General features: G+C 39.7%; 1 protein-coding gene across 4 annotated transcripts in view; it reads right to left on the reverse strand.

Moving 5' to 3' along the window:
* cep131 (centrosomal protein 131) overlaps window positions 1-17,659 on the reverse strand; it is a 131,900-nt gene that overhangs the window by 70,661 nt on the left and 43,580 nt on the right. For all 4 annotated transcript variants that reach the window (XM_043714982.1, XM_043714981.1, XM_043714980.1 and 1 more), the window contains 5 exons: window positions 13,371-13,539; window positions 12,340-12,416; window positions 5,446-5,634; window positions 2,589-2,780; window positions 1,696-1,833 (listed from right to left, as the gene is read on the reverse strand). In XM_043714982.1, the coding sequence (XP_043570917.1) occupies window positions 1,696-1,833; window positions 2,589-2,780; window positions 5,446-5,634; window positions 12,340-12,416; window positions 13,371-13,539 (765 nt within the window). The remainder of the gene's footprint in view (window positions 1-1,695; window positions 1,834-2,588; window positions 2,781-5,445; window positions 5,635-12,339; window positions 12,417-13,370; window positions 13,540-17,659) is intronic.

Below are 17,659 nucleotides of genomic sequence, written 5' to 3' on the forward strand. Positions count from 1 at the left end.
TTTCATGGTAGCATCAATTCTCAATTTTATTAACTGAATTTAAATTCAACCAGCAACTACAGTCATGTATCTCCAGGGGATTAGCCTGCGCTTCTAGATTACAGTCCAGTGACATTAACACCATTTCCCCCGGGTCTCATTATCATCAAATACAGCGTCACTGCAAAGTTGAAAAAAAAATCCCATGAGAAATACAACAATGGGTAGGCCACGTGGTTCCTTGAGCTTGCTCCTCCATCAAAACAAGGGTCATTGTTGATCTGATTGTGCCTTTCACTCTCCTTTCCTACTTGTGCCCCTTCAAACCCAATAACATTTGACCCCCTTGGATATATTCAAAAATTCAGCCTCGACTGCTCCCTCGGGGAGTGAATTCCGATAACCCCAAAGGAGAACAAATTCCTCCTCATCACCATCTTAGTATTCAAATTGCGCTCCTTAGTTATAGACTGCCACACAAAATAAAACTTCCAGTGTTCATGCTAAGCCCACACAGAATCATATATGTTTCAATAAATCGATCCCTTCATCCCAGGAATTATCCTAGTTTATTAAGATGATACCAGAACATTGAGGTTACACTTATTAGGAAAGACTGCAAGAGGCTTAAAACCCCAGATTCTATTGAATACGAGACTGAGGAGTCATGTGATCAGACTTTTTACAATTATGAAAGCATTTGGTAGGGTAAAAATGAAAGGATGTTCCCACCTGAAGCCAAGCGCAGAACTGGGTGCCTTAAATACAATATAGTCACTAATGAATTGATTAGGGAATTCAGGAAAAACGCCTTTATCTGGAGAGTGGTGGCAGTGTGGAATTTTCAACCACAGGAAGTAATTAGCACAAACAGCATGGATAGATTTATAGAGAAGCTAGATAAACATATGAGGGAGAAAGAAACAGAATAGATATGCTGATAAGGATGAAGAGTTGAAGAAGGGTTATATGTAATATAAACAATAGCATAGAAAAATTGCTCCAAACAGATTATAATTCATGCTGTAGGTACTTTGTAATTGTTTGTGAATATTCCAACCACTCCCAAATAAGCTGAATTTAATCAGCCATTTTTAAATTATTTGCAGAAAGATTTTACTGGAATAAATGATATGGCAGGCCAAGGAAGAAAGATAAAGTCCACTTTCCTGATGTTTTCATGAGCACGGAATGTTTGACTGCAAAGGACTACAACATTCAGCTTGTTGCACACAACAAAGTCGTAAATAAAAATAAAGATGTGGCATTCTGGCTACTCATTGCCGTAATGTTGATTGGGTAAATCCCAGCCCTCACAGTTTGCCCAGTTTTGAAATATTCAGATAGTACTGGTGGTACCATCTGCACTGTGTAAACAATTAGTAGCAGATAGGTATTAAAACACTGACGAGATTCGACAATGCATTGCATTTACATTCCAAGCAATATCAAAGAGAAGTGCTGTTAGATTACCTCCTCTGAAGGGTTTCCCTATTCTTTAGTCTCCAGTCAAGTAAAACCTTTCAAGTTAAAGGCTAGGACGAATTCATTTGAGACTGCCTATATTAGCTTCAGTGCACTGGTGGTCAACAGAAAGATTGTACAAACTTTCAATGCATCGGTTATCAGCAGCCAAAATGCATTCTATCACCTTGTCCTCTGAAATTAAAATGAATATTAACCACAAATATTGTGGGAATTACTCCTGGTATTTACCAAAGCAGTCTGCAACATGACAATTGCACGTTTCTTTTCCTCAAATTCCAGTTTTAACCTGATCATTGAGCTTGTAACCTCAGTTGCCATGACTGAAGCTTGTTCCAGGTGAGACAATTCTTCTTCAGAAAGCAGAACCTGGAAACAGTATACAGCAAATTTTAATATAAGTGCAACATTGAAAGGGCTACATCACATGCTCAACGTAACCTACTGTTTTCAAATGACTTTAATTCCATGGTCAGAAGTCACACCTGACAAAAGAGCAGTGCTCTGAAAACTTGTGATTTCAAATAAACCTGGTGTCGTGTGACTTCTGACCTATTCCACCTCAGCCCAACACCTCCATATCATGGCTTTAATTGCCATGTAACAGTTGGCAGTTAGGCCAAGACGTAGTACTTGATTCCATGCCTCATTTTTTAAAAAAGTGTAGTCCAATTCAAGTCTATTTATTAGGGCACAGTGCACCTCCCAGGCTTCGATTGCCAATGTCCAATTCTCCTTCTTCCTTTACCAAAGGAAAAGTAAATGCCCTGCATACCTCTACAATTGACATGACTCACACCCATAACATAAACCCAATAAACCAAACAGCAACTCTTTAGTCAAGTTAAGCATGTTGTGGTCAAGCTATTTTTGGCCTGCAGTTTTTACAGTAGGTCCTCAGATTTCTTCACTAACATTGTTCTCTTACATGGACAGCCAGTATGTAACTTTCAATCTTACACAGATGATTTCACTAATGACAGAAAATACATAAATATCACATGGATCAGAAAATAAACTCATTTGTGTTTTTCCTAAATTAAAGAACTTGCTTGATATTGATTTTTGGGTTACATGAATTTAATTCAATCTAATTTAAATGAAAAGCAATTAGTCTGACTTACCTCTTTGGGAGCTGTTGAGGAACGAGACTTCGGTCTCTCCTGTTCAGACTTCTCCATCTCATCAAGGAAACTCATAATGCTTTGTAGCTTTGCTTCAGAAAGCAGAGGGCCAGCAGTTGGCAGGCTTGAAGCCTGCTCAATTTGCCCCAGTTTCTCCAAATTATCTGCCGTCAAGGATGTGGAGTCACAATCCTGTTTATTAAGAGATAGCATGTAGGACAAACTGTGCACTTCAAGTAAATTGTACTGGCTGTTAATATGATAGCAATTGGTAACTTTGAGAATCAAACACTAATAGTTATGCAGTCAAAATATCTATTTTGTTCTAAGTGAACAAAATAGATATTATATCAATCCTTTAGAGATCCAGTGACAAGTCTTCATAGTTGTCTGATTCTCTACAGTCCCTCTGCCGTCCCACCTTAAAACCGTTCTTTATATTAAAGCAGTTTGTAACCACACAAGCATGACACCCTCAACCAATCAAAGGCACAGTTTAAAATTTTAACTCTATATTGACAGGCATCCAATGTGTTTCATCCAATTCTTTTCAGGTTTCTACCACTGTGAAGCCTTATTAGCAACAATGAAACAATTTAAGATCACAATGTGCCTATGAGCTACAGTGAAATCATATAAGATTACAATGTACCTTACAAGCTATGGTGAAACAATTTAAGATCAAAATGTGCTTTACAAGTAACAGTGGATTCATTCAAGACACAGTCCTCACCTTGAAAGCCAGAAAAACCAAATACGTTTTCAATTTGTTATTTATTTATTTCTATGTGAATTAATTCAAAGTGTCAAGTCTTTCAAAATGTAGCAGGACAGCGTGTTAGAGTCATGGTACCTGTTAATTATTATAGTTGGGGTATGTTATCTTTGGATAGTCTTCCTTTAAGAAGTGAGTTACATGAGTACTTGTGTGTCACACTGGTTAGTCATTAGCCAGGTTCATGGGCTTTTTCAGACTTGTCTTGAGTTTTCAGAGTACAACAGCTCAGAATAAAACCGTCCTTTTGGGTTACAGCAAACAATTATTTTGTATGTTCTTTAGTTCTGACTGGAGCTTAGTACCTGACCAGCACAGAATAATACCCACCAGGGTAATTTGAATTAATGCAAGGGCATAGAAAGCTGTGGTGTTGTTATTAAATATTGCTTCCCACATTCATGGGCTCAATTTTCTTGTATTCCCTTCATTCCAACATTCAAATTTGATTTGATTTATTTATTTGATTTAAGCACAGTGAAAAGCTTTGTTTACGAGCAGTACGGGCAGATCATAGTAAGCAAGGACATACAGACCACAGGGTGAAATAAAAACTTGACAGGTTGTTGGTTATCGTCTCTCCTAGGAACTTGATGCTCTCCACCCTCTCTACTTCAGCTCCACTGATATAGATGGGGATGTGTTCTCCCTTCTTTCTGAAGTCAATGATCAGTTCTTAAGTTTTGGCGATGTTGAGAAAGGTTGTTCTCATTGCACCACATCACCAAGCCCTTTATCTTCTTTCTGCATTCTGATTCATCATTGTTAGATATCCATCCTATGAAGGTGGTATCGTCAGCAAACTTGTAGACGGTGTTCATTCTGGTGCTGTACAGAGAGCACAGTAGGGGGCTTAGGACACGTCCTATGGGGGGTGGGAAAGGGGGCTGCAGTGTTGAGCATTATTGTGGAGGAGTGTCTATCCTCACTGATTGTGGTCTGTGGATCAGGAAGCTGAGGATCCAGTTGCAGAGGGTGGAACCGAGACCAATGTCTCAGAGTTTTGAGATCAGTCTGGAGAGGATAATGGTTAAGGCAGCATATGTTCTGATCATTCAAGTATAGGAAATATGCAATTGTTCAATGGGTTTTTTTTGGGGGGGGGGGGGGGGGAGGTGTAGAGATTTGCCAGAATGTTGCTTGGGCTGGAGGGTCTAAGCAGTGATATGGCATACGAAAAGTTATGAGGGGTATAGATAGGGTAGATAGAAAGGCACTTTTTCCATTAGTAAAGGGGTCAATAACCAGGAGGCATTGATTTAACATAAGGAGAAGGCTAAGAGGAAGTTGAGGAGAAAGGTTTTTTGCCCAGAGGATGGTGGGAGTCTGGAACTCACTGCCTGAAAGATTGGATGGGCCAGGAACTCTCACAACATCTAAGCAGTACTTGCATAATCTCTTGCCTTGCTCGAGCCTTCAGGGCTATGGGCCAAGAGCTGGAAAATGAGATTTGTGTAACCAGGTCTTTGTTAACTGGTGTTGACACAATAAGCCAAATGTTCCACTGCTGAGCTACAAATGTCTAAAATGGATCACTACCCAAGAGCTTCATTACACAACTCGTCATCTATTCCCTCATGTAGTAACATAAATAGGCTCATATAAATAACTATATAATTTTCCATTAGCACCTATGGGACCAGAGTTGTGCTCATAGGGGTTTTTATTAATAGATGGATCCTCTGTGTGCCATCCCTGGGTGTCATTCCATCACAAGGTATCTTGCATCTCACATTCAGGATAATGGTCATCCAAAGTAAGCTCAAAAGCAAGCCCTTGATTTTGGATGTGATAAGAGCAAACGTCACACTACTCTTACAATAGCACCATTACAGATTAGCAAGTTTCTGTCCTTCTGGCCCCCTGTCCAAAAACAAGGCAAAATCTCCATACTCCCTTTGATGGTGCTCCTGTATAGTCCCTATTAAAATGAAGGGCTACTGGCCCCTTAGAATACAGAAGTTGACAATGGTTGAAACAAATGCAAAATCGTCACCAACAGGACAATCCTGGCTTATGAGATGAACCCTCGCCAAGTACATCAGTTAATAGCTTCCTTGTCACATAACAGTAAAAACATACCTCATCAATCCAAGCATATTTGTCCTTCTCATGGACCTTTGGTCCAGTGAGTAATTTAGGTTCTTCCTCCAGTAGCTTGAGCGTGTCGAGTACATCATTCAGTGTTGTTTTCGACTGTGTTAGGCTTGTTGTCATTATCTCCTGCTCCTCAACTGGTATCTCACCCTCAATCACATCCTGTGGCTGGTTCTACAAAACATTCTGAGGTCAGTTAACAAGTTTTAGGAAGAAAATTGCATTAACTTAGTGCTCTATTACATTTAAAATAATGATGGAAAAGGATAGACCAGATCTAAAAGTTGAAGTACTAAATTGGAGAAAGGCCAATTTTGACGGAGGCAAGCACTTTCGAAAGCTGATTGGGGGCAGATGTTCGCAGGTAAAGGGACGGCTGGAAAATGGGAAGCGTTCAGAATCCAGATAAAGTATATTCCTGTTAGGGTGAAAGGCTGGTAGGTATAGGGAATGCTGGATGACTAAAGAAATTGAGGGTTTGGTTAAGAAAAAGAAGGAAGCATATGTAAGGTATAGACAGGATAGATCAAGTGAATCCTTAGAGGAGTATAAAGGAAGTAGGAGTACACTTAAGAGGGAAATCAGGAGAGCAAAAAGGGGACATGAGATATCTTTGGCAAATAGAATTAAGGAGAATCCAAAGGGTTTTTACAAATACATTAAGAACAAAAGGGTAACTAAGGAGAGAATAGGGCCCCTCAAAGATCAGCAAAGCGGGCTTTGTGTGGAGCCGCAGAAAATGGGAGAGATACTAAATGAGTATTTTGCATCAGTATTTACTGTGGAAAAGGATATGGAAGATATAAACTGTAGGGAAATAGATGGTGGCATCTTGCAAAATGTCCAAATTACAGAGGAGGAAGTGCTGGATGTCTTGAAATGGGTAAAGGTGGATAAATCCCCAGGACCTGATCAGGTGTACCCTAGAACTCTGTGGGAAAGCTAGAGAAGTAATTGCTGGGCCTCTTGCTGAGATGTTTGTATCATCGGTGAGGTGCTGGAAGACTGGAGGTTGGCTAACATGATGCCACTGTTTAAGAAGGGTGGTAAGGACAAGCCAGGGAAGTGTACACCAGCGAGCCTGACATCGGTGGTGGGCAAGTTGTTGGAGGGAATCCTGAGGGACAGGATGTACATGTATTTGGAAAGGCAAGGACTGATTAGGGATAGTCAACATGGCTTTGTGCGTGGGAAATCATGTCTCACAAACTTGATTGAGTTTTTTAAAGAAGTAACAAAGATGATTGATGAGGGCAGAGCGGTAGATGTGATCCATATGAACTTCAGTAAGGCGTTCGACAAGGTTCCCCATGGGAGCCTGATTAGCAAGGTTAGATCTCACGGAATACAGGGAGAACTAGCCACATCGATTCATAACTGGCTCAAAGGTAGAAGACAGAGGGTGATGGTGGAAGGTTGTTTTTCAGACTGGAGGCCTGTGTCCAGTGGAATGCCATAAGGATTGGTGCTGGGTCCTCTACTTTTTGTCATTTACATAAATGATTTGGGTGCGAGCATAAGAGGTACAGTTTGCAGATGACACCAATATTGGAGGTGTAGTGGACAGCGAAGAGGGTTACCCCAGATTACAACAGGATCTGGACCAGATGGGCCAATGGGCTGAGAAGTGGCAGATGGAGTTTAATTTAGATAAATGCTAGGTGCTGCATTTTGGGAAAGCAAATCTTAGCAGGACTTATACACTTAATGGTAAGGTCCTAGGTAGTGTTGCTGAACAAAGAGACCTTGGAGTGTAGGTTCATAGCTCCTTGAAAATGGAGTCGCAGGTAGATAGGATAGTGAAGAAGGCGTTTGGTATGCTCTGCTTTATTGGTCAGAGTATTGTGGGCAATTCTAGTCTCCCTCCTATCGGAAAGATGTGTGAAACTTGAAAGGGTTCAGAAAAGATTTACAAGGATGTTGCCAGGGTTGGAGGATCTGAGCTATAGGGAGAGGCTGAACAGGCTGGGGCTGTTTTCCGTGGAGCGTCGGAAGCTGAGTGGTGACCTTATAGAGGTTTACAAAATTATGAGGGGCATGGATAGGGTAAATAGGTCTTTTCCCTGGGGTCGGGACTCCAGAACTAGAGGACATAGGTTTAGTGTGAGAGGGGAAAGATATAAAAGAGACCTATAGGGCAACTTTTCACACAGACGGTGGTACGTGTATGGAATGAGCTGCCAGAGGAAGTAGTGGAGGCTGGTACAAATGCAACATTTAAGAGGCATTTGGATGGGTATATGAATAGGAATGGCTTGTGGGGGCGGGGGGGGAGAATATGGGCCGGGTGCTGACAGGTGGGATTAGATTGAGTTGGGATACCGGGTCAGCATGGACGGGTTGGACCAAAGGGTCTATTTCCATGCTGTACATCTCTATGACTCTTCATATGAACAGGACCTCCAAAAGCACTTAACAGTTTATGGATTACTGTTGAAACTTAAAATTAGTTGTTTTGTGGGTGAATGCAGCCCAAACAACATCCAGTAAAAGTCCCACAAACCATAAGGAAATTCATGACCAATATGTTTGAATGCATTGACTGAGGAGCAAATGTTGGTGAGGACACCAGAGAAAACGGCAAAGTCTTCTTTAGTTAGTTCGTGGGAATATTTGAATCCACAGTGAGACACGGATTAAGGACAGGTTTGTTGACTCATCTGAAAGGCAGCACTTCCAACAAAGCAAGATTTTAATATTAATACAGAACTATTTGAGATTGGGATGGTGGAAAGAGCTGATAAAAATCTGCCCAATTCTTCTCAGTGCTGCACTAAGATATCAAGCATTATACTGAAATAAAACTCAAGAATTTCAAAGATAATAGTTGTACCACTGAGGGAAATGGACTAAAATTTGAAAGGTCCCTCATTAAATTTAAGCATTTTTCCCCAAAATAGAATGTGAATTGACAAAATGAACAAAATTAAAATCTCTTAACAAATTATCTGCCGATACCAGGTGTTCTGTTGTCTCCACTGATCTGCCTGACTTACGACTCTTTACTGCAATTTCTATCTCATTTCAGGTTTTCAGCATCAGGAGATTGGCATGAGGTAATGACACTCATTTAACAAGCTAATGTAGACACAATTGGCCGAGTGGCCTCCTTCTGTGACAATTCTGATGCTGAGATATAGGTACAAAATGAGAAATACGTGGAATCGTATAAATCAGTACAATTATAGGACAGTAGAAAGGAAATTCAGAAATTCCAAAGAAAAGATTACCACAAAAAATTTGATGGAGGGGAGAACTGATAAACATATGTTAGCTGTCTAATACATTCTTTGCAATAAAGGGACTACAAGGACCTCTACTGGAAGCGTGTGTATGTAATCTCCCACGTACAAAAGAAGAATAGAGTTCAGGCTTCAATGTTCCATGTTCAGGCATGCATAAGGACCTCAATGACATATGTAGCTGATATCCATCAAATTAAATGCTATCATGAGTCAGCATTTTCCAGACAAATATGACCATAGTTTAAATGAGAGGTGGAAGAGATACAAGTAATTTAGTATATCTCTGAAGGCTTGGATATCAACCCTTTTTTGCTAAATGTTTCATGCTTCTGTAAGAAAGGCTAACAATAGTCAAGCCATGATGATGAAAAATTGTTTTGGTCTGACAAGAACAATATGCAGTACAAATGCATGTGCTGTCACCATAACACTGAAATGGCCATATTCTGTACAGGTATGTGCAGATAATTTCAAGCCTTCAATTACTTTATACATTAGAGCAGCTTTGCTGACCATGTACACTTGCTGTGTCAGATATACTTCTTGTCACATTTTGCTTATGACATCCCACTGTTTAATTCTTTCTGTCACAGGGGATCTGAAATAGCTAGTCAGATAAAATTGCAGATTGCAAATATTTGATGTTTTTCATTGTTTTTCTTCTTGGCAACTTTTTTAAAAATAATTTAAGTCACTGAGAACCAAAAATCAAATAATCTGAGTCTGACAAAGTGAGGGAATTAAATTACTATCCATAATAAACTGATCCAGTAACTTAATTGGTTGCATTTATGCTGGAGAAAACTTTTATATCTGCTGTTTGGAATATTAATAAGCTAAATAATGCATTTTCTTAAATAACATAACTAATTTCACACTAAGTTTATTATTAATTACAGCAGAATTTCAGACACAGGAACTTGTAGTGTTCAATAAAATCATTTTTCAATTACATGTTTCAGCTCCTTTGTAACAGCAGGAAAACAAATGCTGCACAGCCAATGTCATCACCACCTCCACAAAATTTATAATAGGTACCAGCACAATCCATGTCAATCCCCTGGCCTCAACTAAATGATCCATGGGATGACAGTTATTAATTTGTGTGTTATTATGCATCATCATTAACCTTTCCCAACTGACTCAACCATGAACTTACCCTCACCATTTCTATCCTTGTCCTCAGTAAAACCCACTGTCTTCCATCTCAGTTGCTTACTCCATTAAAGCTCCTGTCTTCGCTGTCTCAAGTCCAATGGACATAGAATTTGATGCACCAAACACACAACTTACTTGACCATCTATCATCAGATCAGGCACTATAGTGGAGGGGATGATACAACTCTTCCAGCAGCCAGGAACTTTAGTATTGAAAAGTCTGAAACCTGACCACAGTCAATTTACCCACTTCCAGTTTAAGCAGGATGCACTGAAGGTGAACATAGGTGGGAAATAGCCTGTCGTCGAAAAGTTGATCAATAATTTAAGTACGACAATGATGATTTATGCCTCAGATTTTAACACACTTATTCTTTCTATTGTTGAGATCTGGATTGCCTAAGGTTCTGGAACACCTGGAGAGAGGAGGTTACAACCAGATATAGTGGGTGAAGTGCTTATTCAAATACAGCTTTCCCCACCTCACTGCCAGTTTCCTGTTTTTTCGTGATGAAATCAGCCCCACTCCTATGGAAATTCATTTGTCTATGCAGATTCGCATTCTCTTCTTGCCCATCAAGCCAAGCTTGTTCATATGCCCATCTTAACGGTGAACCCAGCTTTTCCCCATCTCTTCAAATGTTTTGTCCAAATTTATCCATCCCATGAGACCTACCTCATCTCCCAATAAGCTGCTGACCAGCCAATATTCCTTCCATGCCCCATAGTTTTAATTTACAATGTTATCCTCACATTTAAATGCTTTCATGGTCTGATTCATTCTAATATCTTGCACTCCTTCAGCCCAACTCCTCCCTGATAATATGTCCATTCCTCTACCACTGCTGTTTGTAAGAGGAACAACCATATAGTGTGGAAATCCTTTCAAGAAGCCCTGTGTGTCTTTAATACACCTCTCACTGATCAAATCTTTCTTATCCCAACTTAATATCTCCTTCTTTGAATCTATGTTCATTGTTTGATTATATCCTCATGACGGGTTTTGGGATGCTTTTCCACATTAGAAGATATCCCATAAAAGAAAGCACACGTACAAATGTTTAAATACACATCCTTTGTGGTGCAAAACATTTCAATAAATTATGCGATATTAACATTTTAGGCTACCTGTAGGCACAAGATGTGAGGGATGGCATGGTGGTTCAGTGGTTAGCACTGCTGCCTCACTGCACCAGGGACTGGGTTTGATTCTGCTCTTGGGTGACTGTGGAGTTTGTACATTCTCCCTGTGTGGGTTTGCTCCGGTTTCCTCCCACAGTCCAAAGATGTTAGGTGGATTAGCCACGGGAAATGCAGGGTTACAGGGATAGGATAGGAGAGTGGGTCTGGGTGAGATGTTCTTCAGAGGGTCTGTGTGGACTCGATGGGCTGAATGGCCTGTTTCCACATTATAGGGATTCTATGATTCTACATCTTGGTTGAGAACATATTTGAAATTATAATTACCACCAAGATATTGCAAAACCTTAAATTACAGATGTTTATTATGTGTGTTTCTATACAAGAAATTGAAGAATTGCTGAAATATTAAGAGGCATTATTTGGATAGAAAGCAGTGTGCTTTTTACTTTGCATCGTAACTGGTTTCACTTGAAAACTAGTTTTAAAATTTGCCTACTTCTTCGCCAGTGTTCCTTCACTCTCTCCTTAACTATTGGCTCCATACAGGGACAAGAAGAGCCGGGACACTCCAAAACCTCAACCAGCTAGTCCATTTTTAACAAGTACAGTTGAGTTTCTTTCGGCAAGCTGATCAAAGAGAAGTAGAAGACAAGAAAGAATAAAAATATACAGACTGCATTCTATTCTGTCTATACTTGATGTAGCCACACATACAGATCAGGAACCTTCTTTTTAGCTTAGAAAAATAGGAGATGATCTCAATGAAGCATACTAAAGTTTTACAAGGGCTTGGCAGGGTAAGTTCAAGAAGGATGCTTCCCTTAACTAGAAGAGTTTAGAACCAAGGGAGACAGGCCATTTAGAATTGAGGTGAGGAGAAATTTTTTTGGAACTCTTTGTCCCAGATGGTCATGGAGGCTCATTCATGGAGTATGTTTATAACTGAGATCAACAGATATCTACATATTAAAGGATATAGACAGCATTGCAGAAAAATGGCATTGAAGTAGTGTACCAGCCAAAATCTCAATAAATGGCAGAGCAGGCTTGAAGGGCTGAATAGCCTACTCCTGTTTCTATTTCTTATATCTTACCAAAAGGGACTGAAGCCAACAGTGTCTCTGCTATCAACCAATAACTAAGCACAGCTGACAAATGAAACTTGGAAGCATTATGCTTTGTATACTTAGGTATGGGTTAAGTGGCACTTGTTTGAAAAAATACAAATCAGAACCAATAAAAATGTATGAGCTGCATGGAAAGCAAAACTGACCGAAAGTGAAATAAAAAGCTAACTTGAATGGTATTGATATTATGTAATGTGAACACATACCTGCAGTTCTTCTGTGTTTACACAAGGATGAGGGGGACTTTCAGTTCTCTGGTTAGAATGCACTTCTGGATCTGTAACTGCATTAAGTACAAGCTTTAAAAATAAAAAATGAAGAATGGACAAAACTTCAAACTTTTAAAAATCAAGCATGGTATGGGCAAATATGGACTCAGAGAGTCTTGTCAGGAACTATGTAGAATATCACACCACATTGAAATCACTAAACTTGGAGATAATCTTCTCATAGTTTTGTTATCAGGAGAAAGATTTGTACAGATGGACAGAAAATGAAATAAAATTTAAAGAGTAAATTGAATCAATTGCTGGGACTTAATGGAAAGTACATTAAGCCAGGTTATGTAATCACTCAGTTTCATTCATAAATCATATAAAAGAATAAGTGACTTGCATTCACACAGCAACTTTCATGGGGTCAGGATATCCCAAAACACTTTCTGACAAATTAAGTATATTGTGTGGCATACAAATCAGCAGCAAGGAGAAAAATGGCACTTAGGTCAATACAATTTAATTCACGCTGTTGATACAGACTTTGAACAATGTTAGACTTCTAAACAATAACACTTTACTCCAGTGTTCAACTTTTCAAGTTTTGTCTTGAGACACAATATAAAATTGAGAAAATTTTCTGGAGGATAAATTTTCAAGGGGGTTCTTTAGTTAATGTTTGTTTGCTACAACCTTTGTAAAAACCATGCAAGTTCTAGAAAAATAGTGTAAATGTTACTATCAGTTTTCCTGGATTTCTAGTTTTTTCCCCTGAAAGTGAGGATCAAGTAAGAAAACCCCTGTAGGAACGCACTCTATAATCCAAGCCTACTGTTTGTCTGCCTACTGAAAAACCTTGCAAAAATTTGATGGTACTGAAGTCTTAGGGGCAATGTGTTCAAATAAAGTTTGACAGACAGAAAATATAAAAATATAACAAAAATAATAAATTCAATGTATTTCTGCTTCTAACCACATATCGTCAATATCTTGTCTATGGTAATACAAACATTTTCCCACACCTGAATTTTTGGATTTGACTCGACTACGATCTGGACTTGTATTATTGACACGCACAGGCCTGATAGTTTTTCTCTTTGCTATCTTTCCCCTTTCTTGCAGCATGGCAATTTCTTCCTCACTAATTCGCTTATCTTCAGCTGCTTTTTCTGCACGTTTCTGCTGCAGTTCCTTCAAAAACAAAATGCAGGTATTAGGAATTACAATTTAGTGTTATTTGAACAGTGATATTGAATTTACCCCTTAGAATACTATCTTCAACTTTAAAAATCACACAACACCAAGTTATAGTTCATCAGGTTTATTTGGAAGCACTTGCTTTCGGAGCGCTGCTCCTTCATCAGGTGAAGGAGCAGCGCTCCAAAAGCTAGTGCTTCCAAATAAACCTGTTGGACTATAACCTAGTGTTTTGTGATTTTTAAACTTTGTACACCCCAGTCCAACATCGGCATCTCCAAATTAAGTCTTAAATTTAAATTAAAATATCATACTCAATACTGGCAATGGACCAGTTCCACCGGTACAGCATTCAGTCAACATGACTACTTATTTTTGAAATTTGAAATGAAGATTATTTCCAATTTTCTGAGGCACAGCATTGTTGTGAGAACTACCTTACTTTACAATGAGACCATAAGACCATAAGACATAGGAACGAAAATTAGGCCATTTGGCTCTTCGAGTCTGCTCCGCCATTCAATCATGTTGAGTTTCCCAACCTCATTCTCCCACTTTTGCCCCATAACCTTTGATTCCCTCAACAATCAAGAATCTGCTATCTCTGTCTTAAATATACTCAATGACCTGGCTTCCACAGCCTTCTGTAGCAATGAATTCCACAGATTCGCCACTCTCTGGCTGGAGACGTTTCTCCTTTATTCTAAGGCTGTGCCCTCGAGTCCTAGTCTCTCCTGCTAATGGAAACATCTATCCAATTTCCACTCTATCCAGGCCTTTCAGTACTCCTCAAGGTTCAATTAGATTCCCCCTCATCCTTCTAGACCTCACGTTCGCAAGTGTTCCTCATATGTTAAGCCGAGGATTCCTAGGATCATTCTCGTGAACCTTTTCTGGACCTGCTGCAGAGCCAGTACATCCTTCCTGAGGTATAGAACCCAAAATTGCTCCCAATATTCTAAGTGTGATCTGGCCAGAGCTTTATAAAGCCTCAGAAGCACATCCGTGCTTTTATATTCTAGCCCTCTCAAAGTAAATGCCAACATTATATTTGCCTTCCTAACTACCAACTCAACCTGCAAATTTAGCTTAAGAAAATCCTGGACTAGGATTCCCTCCCCATTTAGAAAATAGTCTATGCCTCTATTCTTCCTACCAAAGTTAATGACCTAACGCTTTCCCACGCTGTATTCCACCTGCCACTTCTTTGCCCACTCTCCTAACCTTCGAGGAGCAGGAGAATCGACATTTTGGGCATAAGCCCTTCTTCAGGAATCTAAAGTGTAAAGTTGTGGTTTCAACACAGATACTTGCGGAACACCACTAGTCACCAGCTGTCATCTTGAGAAGGACCCTTTTAATCCAACACTCTGCTTTCTGCCCGACAGCCAATCTTCTATCCATGCTAACATCTTGCCTCTAACACCATGGGCTCTAAAGACCTTCTGGTGCTCCAAGTATATAACATCCACTGTCTCTCCTGCTTGTTATCTCCTCAAAGAATTCTAGAAGATTTGTCAGGCATGACCTCCCCTTCATGAAACCATGCTGACTTTGTCCTAATTTACTATGCACTTATAAGTACTCAGAAATCTCATCCTTCACAATGGACGCCAAAATCTAACCAACGACCAAGTTCAGGCTAATCAGCCTGTAACTTTTATCTTTTGCCTTACTCCCTTCTTAAACAGGGGGGTTACACTAGCCATTTTCTATTCCTCTGGGACCCTCCCTGACTCCAGATCACCACTGACATCTCCAGTATCTCTTCAGCTATCTCCTTCAGAATGATAATAGATATTTTTTCAGGCAGTGCCTCACTGCAGCTCTTCATAACAGTACCACCAAAGCATCAAAAACTGGTAATGGGTAATATTCAACGAGTCTAACCACTTATTTACAAGAATTGTGTGTGTTCTCTCTTAGTAGTAAAAAGTGTGAGAACATGGCCTCTTTCGTGTCCCTAGGATGTCCTGAAGCTAATGTAGTACATGGAAAAATATATCCACTGGTTACATTGGTATAAGTGGACCCAGCAAGGTCTCACATCTAGCAAATGAACAAAACAACAAGTAAATCTTTGTTTTGGTTGGTCATTTCAGATCCAAGCTAGTCAGTGAGGAAGAACCCCTTCTCTCTGAATAGATTTTATTAACTATTCAAACTTGTAGCTCCTTCCACATGACACGCCCTGCCCCCAAAAACTGTTCCACAATTATATAAACCCAACCAATGAATCAATCAGTTAAATACTATTATTTACTGCATTATCAGATTTAGCTCTTCTCTTCAAATAAAAACTTTAGACATAAAAACAATCCTTGAGCTGGAGGAATGAAAAGTAAAAATTGTTTTCATATTTTATATCTTACTGTAAAATACAAATATGATTCATAACATTAAATTTTTCATATCCCATCTAACAAAATTAACCTCCATTATTCCCCTTTCTTTCTTTGAAGATAAAAACACATTTAATCACAAAATGTTTTCATGAATTTGTTTTAAAGCTTTTCATGCCAAAATGTTTCCCCCCCACCCCCCCTTATCCCATGCCTTTAAGTCCATTGCTCCAACTTTGTTAAAGTCTCTTATTCATGGGAGACTCACAATGGGCCATGATGGTGACCCCCCTTAAGATGTGACTTTTTAGATTAGATTACCTACAGTGTAGAAACAGGCCCTTCGGCCCAACAAGTCCACACCGACCCGCCGAAGCGTAACCCACCCACACCCATTCTCCTACATTTACCCCTTCACCTAACACTACGGGCAATTTAGCATGGCCAATTCACCTAACCTACACATTTTTGGATTGTGGGAGGAAACCGGAGCACCCGGAGGAAACCCACGCAGTCATGGGGAGAATGTGCAAACTCCAGTCAGTCGCCTGAGGCGGGAATTGAACCCGGGTCTCTGGCGCTGTGAGGCGGCAGTGCTAACCACTGTGCCACCGTGCAGCCCAAAATACAACTTGTATTACATTTATCGCTAATTACTTATGTTAACTAATTCACTCCACAAACTGTGGATGTGCATCCACTACTCAACGCAGTGTGATTGAATGAGTTTGTGACTAAAACATTTGTGGTTGGCTGAGGCTCCTCTAGAATGAAGAGGCCCAGTTTCAGGATAAGAGTCTCACACATTTAAGATGGAGATGAGAAAGAATTTAATCTCTCAGAGGATCTTTAAACTTTGGAATTATTTACCCCTGAAAGGACAAGAGGTTGGGTCATTGAATATAAATTGCTGCATTATGGTAAGGTGTCGAACATGGACAGACTCCTAGTATTAACTAGGATTAGATTTTCAGGGGAAAAAAACCTGCTCTGAAAGAAGGAGCAGGCTTAAGGGGCTGAATAGCCTACTCCTACTCATTGTTCATATCGAACAGATGTCAGAGGCTCAAAAAGAACAAATCCTGCAAAAACATTCATTCTAAGTGGCCATTACTGTTCAAATGGGATGTCACAAAGAATGGAGGATTCAGTGGTGGTGCCAATGTGAGAGCATTCCGGGGACTGAAAGCTTCAATATGAAAAGGAGAATCATAGCTAACAGGAGTGAGGAGATCCAGAAATCCCTCTGGCAATTACAACAGCATGAACTGAGGAATTTTAACACAAGAATCAACCCCAACTATGCTCGGAATATAGGTGAATTCGACAAATTTTTGATCAATAAGCAAGTCCAAGGCTACAGAGAGACCCTACCGAAAACTGGTTAAGGCCACTTCTAAATCCTATTCAATGGAAGAGCAAACTCAGACCCAAAAGGACTGAAAAGGCAACTCCTGATGCTATTTCTTGTTATTGTTCAGTACTAAATAAACTGCATGATCTAGTGAATTTCTCCAGCACTTTTTTTTAATTTCATATGCCTAGGAACCTCAGCATTTTGCTTTGATTGCATCACAGAATTAAACAATTGTATGGAATATACATTATAAATACACTTTTTGCTGTTCTGTGTGCTCTTTAAGGGTCCTGTCTTACCTAAGAGATCATTCATCAGCTAGATTAGGCAACCAAGCTCTCAGCTCCTATTGTAGCACCTTTTTCTCCATCCTTAAGACAAGTGCCAATATTGAACACAATAACATATATAGACC

This window comes from Chiloscyllium plagiosum, chromosome 24 (assembly GCF_004010195.1).
Source record: "Chiloscyllium plagiosum isolate BGI_BamShark_2017 chromosome 24, ASM401019v2, whole genome shotgun sequence".
Lineage (NCBI taxonomy): Eukaryota > Metazoa > Chordata > Chondrichthyes > Orectolobiformes > Hemiscylliidae > Chiloscyllium > Chiloscyllium plagiosum.